This window comes from Rhinolophus ferrumequinum, chromosome X (genome assembly GCF_004115265.2).
Source record: "Rhinolophus ferrumequinum isolate MPI-CBG mRhiFer1 chromosome X, mRhiFer1_v1.p, whole genome shotgun sequence".
Taxonomy (NCBI): Eukaryota; Metazoa; Chordata; class Mammalia; order Chiroptera; family Rhinolophidae; genus Rhinolophus; species Rhinolophus ferrumequinum.
Window position 1 is genome coordinate 403,106 of NC_046284.1, and position 9,609 is coordinate 412,714.

At 46.7% G+C, this 9,609-nt stretch overlaps 1 protein-coding gene across 3 annotated transcripts; it reads right to left on the reverse strand.

The window, feature by feature from the left end:
• Positions 1-5,006: 5,006 nt before the first annotated feature.
• Positions 5,007-9,086, reverse strand: LOC117025858 (splicing factor, proline- and glutamine-rich-like). 3 transcript variants are annotated; one of them, XM_033112184.1, is made up of 2 exons: positions 7,595-9,086; positions 5,007-5,224 (listed from the first exon to the last, which is right to left on the reverse strand). In XM_033112184.1, the coding sequence occupies exons 1-2, from the start codon at positions 8,480-8,482 to the stop codon at positions 5,189-5,191; spliced, it is 924 nt and encodes a 307-aa protein (XP_032968075.1). In that variant the 5' UTR covers positions 8,483-9,086; the 3' UTR covers positions 5,007-5,188. The 3 variants fall into 3 exon arrangements, with proteins under 3 accessions (XP_032968075.1, XP_032968054.1, XP_032968066.1); XM_033112163.1 differs by having other exon boundaries at positions 5,007-5,409; XM_033112175.1 differs by lacking the exon at positions 5,007-5,224 and adding an exon at positions 5,305-6,340.
• Positions 9,087-9,609: the final 523 nt, after the last annotated feature.

Genomic DNA, 9,609 nt, shown 5'->3' on the forward strand with positions numbered 1-9,609 from the left:
ACTCGAGGTGAAGTACGTATTGCCTCACCTGGTTTAAGTAAAGTGAATATGTTTTTGGAATTTGCTGCGGGCCAATTAACAATGGATTGCGGGCCGCAGTTGGCCCGCAGGCCGCAGTTTGGACACCCCTGCTCTAAGCCTTTGATTTCTCTTTCTAGGTTTCCTTGTTTTCCTAAGAAACTCAGTTTGTACAATTCACATAAACAGAAATGTGGCTCTTTATGTTATTTTCCTGTAATCTGATTTGATTGACCCTATCCTGCTATGGCAGAGAAAAATCCTCCAATAGGACCCAAAGCCACTGCTCAATGGGCCAGCGTTGCTGTTTTACTTTGCCAATACCTGTAGGGGGCAGAGTTGCCCATATAATGAACCAAAGAGAAGCTGATTTTAAACAGCTGCTTACCAAAATCCTTTTCATTGGATGCCTTTTGGTGACTTCTTGTGAGTGATTTTACTGATGGGTAGACCAACCGCAACGAGCTCAGATGAATCTAGTAAATTTAACGTGCATTTATGGATTAGCTAATATGCCCTGGCATTTTACGATTGCAAGTCAGATGCCTGCATCTACACAACTCTACATTGAAATCATCCTGACAGAATTGCAGATTCTGGATTGAATGCTTCCAGTTATTGAGGGGACATGGGATCATAACCTAACCATGGGTATAGGGGCCCTAACTTTGGTATCCAAGTGTTCATCTTCTGGGTTTCAGTTATCGGAGCATGCTGCAGTCCTCCGTCATCTCCCGGCCATGCCACCACTGACTGCTGGGATGGTCTGAGGGTCACTTCAGAGCCACATTCCAGGAATTGCCAGGGGTGTCCTGTGTTAGACACTCACCTAGGGAAGTGAACTCCTGGTGGCTTTTTCCCCCGAAACGTCCCTCGATCTTTTACCCCTTGAAAAGAATCTATTTACCTGGAGATCTAGCTGAATCATTAGAATTCTGTCTGGATAAAGACACATGGCCCCAGGAACTTTGTTATTTAAGACACAATCTATGGGTCCAAGGCCTTAACAGTAATGAGCAGATGGCCACTAGGATAGGTGATCTGGGGACCTAAAGGTGAAAAGAACAGATTTAGGAGCTACTCAAACTTAGATTCATATGCCTCTTACAACTTATGTGGTATTAGATGACAATTCTTTTGAGTCTAATTTTCCTTTCTGCAAAGTGGGGATAATGATGCCTTACTGTGTTGGCAAGCCTCCTGATCCCGTAGGTAAATCCCCTAGCTCTTTGATGGAAGACACATTCTATTGAGGTATTAATAAGCTAGGAAAGGATTTTTGTCCAGTGTCAGAGACGTCAAATTTTAAGACATTTAAAAAACAGTGAACATGTGGTCTCAGAAATCAATTTCAATAAAGATGAATGCATCTGCCCAATCTTTGGATGCCTAAAGAAGCCTACTAGGTAGGTGTGTGAAGGAGACAGGAAGGGACACAGACACAGTTGTTCTAGAATAAAACAGGACCTGTCCATTTTGAGACAGTAGGGGGGGAAAAAAGCTCATGTAACAGGTAAAGTAGGACTACACCCACTTACCTGTGTACCAACAAATCAATGGTTGTTTCTATGACAACTATTTTTTCTTCCTCAGAATCTAGCCACTATTTAGAAACTACAGCAGGAGCTGGATAGGCAAATAATTACATATACTAGGTGAAAATGAAAAGAAAAAAGAAAATCTAAAAACAACCTAAAAAGAAGGATGTTACGATGGGTTTTTTAAAACTTGCATGTGTCTCAAAGATTCCACCACACATACTGAGTGATGCTAAGAAAGAAATCTTTGATACAGTTGAAAAGATTGAGAAGGAGAAGAAATGTGAAAAGTGTGCATCTTAGCTTCACAGCAAGTTCTTGTTAGAAACCAGTAACTCCCATAATCTTACCTAGAACTTCTGCAGTTTGGGGTCCTCTTCACTAGGAACCCCTCAGCCTTTAGCAACCTTTAGACATTGCACTGGTAGCCTTCTGTTTGTAATCAGCATCCCCAGGTCTCACTTGAATTGAGATTTTCCTCTGTTCTTCTGAAAGGATGAAGCTACTCCTAGGTCAGAGACAGCAAAACACAGACAGTTCCCCCAGAGGGAACCCCTTCTTGCATTAACCTATCCATTCCACAAAGCCCTACTACTATGCTCAGCATGCTCAGGTTGGTTCAAGTCTTCAACGATCAGAGATCATAGCTCAGAAAAAAAGTACCACTAGACCTTTTTGTTCTCTAGATAATGCTGTTGGCTTTACCCACCTCTGTGGTATTTTTCCTTTATGTAAGAATTGTTTAGCTTATTATTACAGAAGAAATTTTCTCATGGTTTTAACTATTTTCCATACCCCGATGACTCATAATTCTGTATCTCTAGGCTTTACCTCTCCCTGGAACTGTAGACATTTTTTTTTTTTTACCCTGTTGTTTCAGTAGATGACACTATGTAGTGATTAGCAATGGATGTAACTGCTAGGCCCAGCAGAGGAGATCACGAAGACTTAGTGTAAAGAGTTAGGAGTGAAGGTTAGAAAATCAACCTTAGCAATATAGGGCGCCAAAAAAATGTATACAAATTTTAAGAAAGGAAAAAACTATTAAAATTGTAATACTCAATATATACCGATCACAAAAGATGAATACAAGTCACGTTTGACTTCTGCAATTACAAGAGGTGCTCAGAGTGGTTCCCATCAGCGTCCAGACACTTCTGATTATGGCGAACTACTGCTTGAGCAACGCTGACCAAAGTGTCCACTTGGCACATTTTTTTGCCACCCCGGTATATTTAAGTATATGACTGCTAAAAAAGGTTACACCATCTAGAGAGGGAAAAGCCAGCAGTAGGATTTTTTTCCCCCAAACGTCGTTTTTTTGGGTTTTTTTTAAAGATTTTTATTAAAATATAGCTAACATACAGTATTATATTACTTTCATGTGTACACCATAGTTATTTGACATTTACATATAAAGAAGTGATCACCATAAGTCCAGCAACCACCTGACACTGTACCATGCTATCACAATATTATTGACTATGTTTCCTATGCTGTATATTACATCCCCATGACTTACTTGTTTTATACCTGGAAATCGGGACCTCTTATTCCCCTTCATCTTACCCCCCTTTTCAAATTTTTCAATTGCAGTTGACATTGAATATTATTTTATATTAATTTCAGGTCTACAGCGTAGTGGTTAGACATTTATGTAATTTAAGAAGTGTTCCCCCTGACTAGTACCCACCTGGCAGTGCTTACGTAGTTATTACCGTATTATTGACTCTATTCTCTTATGCTTTACTTTACATCCCCATGACTATTTTGTAACTACCAATTTATACTTCTTAGTCCCTTCCCCTTTTTCACTGGGTCCCCCAACACCCTCCCAGCTATCACACCAACAAATCTAGTACCCATCTGACACCATACATGGTTACTACAATATTATTGACTGTATTCCTTATGCTGTATCCTACATCCCCATGACTGCTGTGTAACAACCAATTTGTACTTATTTAGTCCCTTCCCCTTTTTCACCCATACTCCCAACCCTCCCCCGCATCTGGCAACCATCAAAATGTTCTCTGTATTTATGAATTTGTTTCTGTTTGTTTATTTTGTTCTTTAGATTCCACAAATAAGTGAAATCACATTGCATCTGTCTTTCTCTGTCTGACACTCAGCACAATACCCTCCATGTCTATCCATGCTGCCGCAGATGGCAAGAACCCATTCCCCTCCCTGGCTGAGCAATAGTCCATTAGATATATGTACCACTTCCTCTTTATCCATTCTTCTATCAGCAGACACCCAGGCTGCCGCCACATCTTGGCCATTGTAAACAATGCTGCAGAGAACATATGGATTCACACATCCCCTCAAATTACTGTTTTGGGTTTTATTCAGATAAATAACCAGAAGCAGGATTACTGGGTCCTTCTTTGTCTCTTGATATAGCCTTTGTTTTAAAGTCTGTTTTGTCTGGTATAAGTATTGCTACTCCAGCTTTCTGTTTGTTTCCATTTTCATAAAATATCTTTTTCCATCCCTTCGGTTTCAAGTTTGTGTCTGTCTTTCGATCTGAAGTGAGTCTCTCGTAGGCAACATATGTAAGGGTCTTGTTTTCTGATTCATTTAGACACCTTATGTCTTTTGATTGGAGCATTTAATCCATTTACATTTAAAGTAATTGTTGATAGATATGTAGATATTGCCATTTTATCCATATTTTTTTATCTTTTTTTTTCTTCTCTTAAAGAAGTCCTGGTAAGATTCCTTGTAATATTGGGTTGGTGATGATGAACTCCTTTAGCTTTTTTTTGTCTAGGAAGCTCTTTTTCTGTCCTTCAATTCTAAGTTATAGGTTTGCTGGGTAGAGTAGTCTTGGTTGTAGGTCCTTGCTTTTCATCACTTGGAATATTTCTTGCCACTCCATTCTGGCCTGCAATGTTTCTGTTGAGAAATCAGCTGACAGTCTTATGGGAGCTCCCTTATAGGAAACTAACTGCTTTTCTCGCTGCTTTTAAAATTGTCTCTGTCTTTAACCTTTGGCATTTTAATTATGATGTGTCTTGGTGTGGACCTCTTTGGGTTCATCTTGTTTGGGTCTCTCTGTACTTCCTGGGCTTGTATGTCTTTTTCCGCCACCAAGTTAGGGAAGTCTTCCATCATTATTTCTTCAAATATGTTTTCAATTCCTTGCTCTCTCTCTTCTCCTTCTGGTACACCCGTGATGCGAATGTTGGCATGCTTGATGTTGTCCTGGAGGCCCCTTAAATTCTCCTCATTAAAATTTTTTTTAAATTTTAATTTTAGGTTTTTTTTATGCTGTTCTGATTGGGTGTTTTCTGCTTCCTTGTCTTCCAAATTTCTGATTTGATCCTCTGCTTCATCTAATGTACTGTTGATTCCTTCTAATGTATTCTTTATTTCAGTTATTGCAGTCTTTATTTCAGACTGGTTCTTTTTTATGTTTTCTATCTCCACATTTATGTTTCCTATCTCTTTGTTGAAGTTCTCCCTGAGATCAGTGTTTGGAACTCTGCATCTGGTAAATTGCTTGTCTCCATTTTGTTTAGTTCTTTTTCTGGAGTTTTGTCCTGCCTCATTACTGTCAGGTCAAGGTAGAAGTCCACATTTCCTACTGGGGCTCTGTTGGTGCCCACGTAGTAAGAGGCCCCTCGTTACTGCTTTGTGGTGGTAGGAGTTAAGGCACAGGGCTGCAAGGGACAGGGATGGCTTATTAGTGTTTCCCACAGGTTTCTGCCTGGCTGGGATGAAAGTCTAGGCTCCATACCTGGCCTTCTACAATACCACAGTGGTGATGGGGGGAAAATAGGCTCTTCACTTTGCCTTTGCTTGCTGGGGTGAGAGTGGGGCCACAGTTTTTTTCCACGGTGTTTAACTGGAATACAGTGGTTATTTAAAAGTTTTGTCTTTTTCAGCTATCCCTCTCCTGATTCTTTGGTTAGAGAAAGATTTTATTGGGATTTTATGTCAATGCCCATTGGCATTTCTGGGTCTCCAGCTTCTCCAGTACCAAGTCTGGGAAAAATCAGTCCCAGAAATTTTGGTGGACTTTAAGGTGCCTCTCTGACTCCCCCAAAGAGTCAGAGTTCAGTGTGAAAACTACTGGATCTGAAGCTTTCCACCATTTCAACTCTGGTCTCCTTTGGGTCTTTAACTTCCTCCTAGTAGGACAGCCCTTAACTGTGTTGACCAAGGATTATGAACAAAGAACTCAGTTGATTAGAAAAAGAAAGGGAATTAAGGTAAGTTTGTTAGTAGCCCCTGTACTCTGTCAATATAATGTTTAAAGTTCTCCTGGAGTTCATTAGTTACAACTATTTAGAGTTACTGAACATGAACTAGCTTTGCCTAGTCCTTGACTTTCCCTGAAACTTGGCTCTCCCTGCTTTGCAAACCCAGCTGTTGTGGTTGACAGGTGAGTGCCAACCTTGGAGGAACCTGGCTGGGATTTGTGAAGCTATTGCCCTGAAGAAAAGGCTTAGGCTAGGACTTACTGGGACCTGGGAACGTAGAGCCCACCAAACAATGTGGTACTAAGGGGTGGGAACTGCTAGATGAAACCAAGCTCCCATGCAGATACAGAGACTGTCTCAACTGGGAGCAGGGAAGATAAGGATAGTAATGGCCACAGTTGCTGAGAGGCATATAGAGGACAACTCCACCTTACTGAGGTGTGTGAGCAGGGTTTTAGGCATGTTTTCCACTTTTATTTTCCTTACACTTAATTAGGAATTCCCCTACACTTAATTGCATGATATTTGCTCCTCTTCCCCATCACCTCTGTAGCTTGGCAAAGCCCTGGAAGTCTAGAAGAAAGGGAGTTTCTAAGTTAGTTGTATTGACCACTTCGACACAGAAATCTTTTCTCATGAAAGCACAGCCTCCCAGGAATGGTTCCTCACACACACACCCCATCAACAGCCAGCCCTGACAAAGGACCCTTTGGGGATCCATAGGCATCAGGCAAGGCCCTGGAAATTGGTCCTTACTGATGATAATGTTATTGAATAATGAGGGGAGGCGGGGAGTAAGGCACAGGACAGCTGATTTTGGAGTTGTACCTCCATTTGAGGCAGAGAGGAACCCAGAAGACAATGTCCTGGACTCCCAGGGACAGGCAGATCCGAGACTCCTAATTCCTCTTCCACATTCCCCTCCCCTTCCACAGGAGAGGCAGACGCGGGTGGGCCGTGCGCAAGGGGTCCACCCAGCTCCTGCCGCCTTCTACGCCTCCATGCCTCCATCTCCGGACTCTGGTCCCCTCACTGCCCAGAGCCTTCCTTGAGGTGGGGGGGGGGGGGAACGACAGAGTGGGCCTGGGGGAAGCAGGAGCTGACTCCAGGAGCAGCACGCAGGCTGTCTGAGAAGTCAGTCATGGCAAAAGACAGGTTCACTAACTTCCCTACTTTCTGTGAGGTGGGCTGGAGAAGAGGTTTGCAACCTGGCATTCAGTTCCCCCCCTGGGCCTCACTTTCCCGATCTGCAAAACAGGTATAAGAGCAGCTGCCTCCCCGTGTGTGTGTGTGTGTGTGTGTGTGTGTGTGTGTGTAAGCCCTTGTGTTCATGGTGTGTGTGTGGGGGGGGGGGGCTTGTGTTCATGGAGCTGGAGGGTGAAGGGCGTGTGTCTGTGCACCCTTCCTCCAGGTGTGTTGGGGGAGCCGGAGGCGAATGAATGAGGAGGCAAGTAGCTGCAAGATCTGGGACTGATACGAGGAAAGTGACCTTTGCAAGGCTTTAGGGCCTCAGGATCTGCAAGGCTGCCCCCCTCACCCCCCACAGCACAGCCAGCCTCCACCTTGGAAGAGGGAGGGTGTATGTGGGGGGGTGTGGGCGGGGAGTGGGGGTGATCACCCACCCGGCTCCCTCCTTCCTGAGTCTCACTTAGGCAGGCGGCTGAAGGAAGCAGGCTGCAGAGCAGACTGGACGAGTGTTGCGGGGGGGGGGGGGGGGGGCACTGAGGAGGGCGGGTCTTGGAGCCCACCTGGTCCTTCCCAGCATTCCTAGGGCTCCGTGCCGCTTTGCAGCAGGCTCGGCACGCCCAGGAAATGCTGCTAGCTCACCTGCGTGAAGCTGGGGCGGCCGTTGGGGGCCCGTTCTCCCCGGGTGGGACCTGGGGACGGCTGCTGGGGGAGCTCCCACCAGCGGGGTCGCCCTCCGAGTGCGGGGACAGCTCGCGTGGGGACTGGCCGTCTTGCGCAGAAGCGGCCCACGGCGCTGAGCTGCTGCTGCGTGGAGGCGGCGGCCCCGCAAGCAGGCGCGGCCCGGGGTGGGAGGTTGCAGAGCCGCGCGCCGGAAGATGGCTGCTCCGGCCCGAGCCGGCCTGTCCTGGAGCCGGTTCCCGCCCACAGCCCCCTCGTGCCCGCGGGCCTCCCGCCTGCAGTCCCCGAGGTCGCCCGCCAGCTGCGGCCCGCCCCCGCCTTGGGGCCTCGGGGCCTCGGGCCCCATCTGGCGGGGAAGAGAGGTGGCGTTGGGGGGCCGCCTGCCCGCGCAGGCCGGGCCCCTCGAGGACACCGGGCGCAGCGCTGGGCCGTGCGTGGGGTGGCCGCTGAGGCGACGTCGCCGCGGTCCCGGTGCGGTGGCGCGGGCGGAGGCGGGGGCGCGGGCGCGGGGATGGAGCAGGAGCGGGGCCGGGACACGCGGCAGCTGCCGTCTGTCCGTCTGGCTCCCGGGACAGACAGTTGGCTGGGGGGCAGCCCCCCATCACCGCGCGCCCCTCCGGCCTCGCCGCCCCCTCCCCGGGTTCGGGCTCCGACACGCGGGAGATGTGAGCGCTGAGCTGATTTGATGGCGCCGCGTCCGGCTGCGCAGGAAACCGACGGCGGAGCGCTGACTTCTTCCGGGCGGCGCTGGCCCCGCGGAGGGCCCTGCCGGGGCGGCGGGACCCGGGTGCTGCGGCCTCGGGGCGGAAGCGGCGCCGTGCCCCCTTCCTGCCCCAGAAAGGACTGCATTTTTGTGCGGATGTCTGTAAGGTCCTGGTCTCTGGCGGGAATGGAATTCAGAGTCTGTCATTGGCACCTTGCAGTTCATACTGGGACATTGAGGAGGAAAAGACGTATTGGAAATAGGTCCAGTAAAGGGTCCGGGTAAAAGGACTCCCCCTGCTCCCCTCTTCAAGGGAAGGGACGTTGTCACCTGAATCTGTTAGGCACCTTCAGTGCTGGGGAACGTGCTGGTTTGAGAGCATGGAGATCAATAATTCAAAGGGGCATCCAGACAGATCACCTGTCCTGAGAGAACAGAAGCAGAGAATGGAGTCCAGAACCTAAGACCAGTGGAAATCCTACACCCTTTCTGGGGGTTTCTTGGCTTGGGACCTGAGCATTGTTGACAGTATTTCAGGTCCCCCTAACCCTTCTCAGCGTTCCAATCCCAGAACTAGCCAGGTTTCAACTCATGGGAGCCCTGTATTTCTGTTGCCTAATGAAAACGGCTTCATTGTCTGTTCTGATCATACAAATGGCATATTCCGTAAACTATTGTTTAATGGAAATAGAAATAAATGAGAAAGTGCGGATACTATATCTCTCCCCCTCTACCTTTTTTTATTTTTATTTTTTAAAAAGCAAGAACCAAAAAACACCCATATGTGTACGACGTTGATACAAAAAAATATATATGGTGAATGTTTAAATAAAAAAAATTATAGTAAAAGGCACATTGCCATTAATCCCCCTCAAAATACTCCCCCTCACTTTGAATACACTTTTCCCATGGTTGTTGCCACATTCTGAAGCAGTTCTGGAAGTCCTCTTTCGTGTCTTTAGTTGCACTGTGATGGCTGCCTCAATGTCCTGAATCAATTCAAAATGTTTTCCTTTCATAGTCATTTTGACTTTGGGGAAGAGCCAGAAGTCGCATGGTGCCAGATTCCGTGAATAAGGTGGATGAGGACACATCGTAATGTTTGTATTTGACAGAAATTGCCATATACCGGAAGTGAGATATGACACGGAGCATTGTCATGATGGAGGATGAAGTAAAGACACGAAAGAGGACTTCCAGAACTGCTTCAGAAAGTGGCAAGAATGATGGAATAATTCTGTTTGGTGCAAGGGGGAGTCTTTTGAGGGGGATT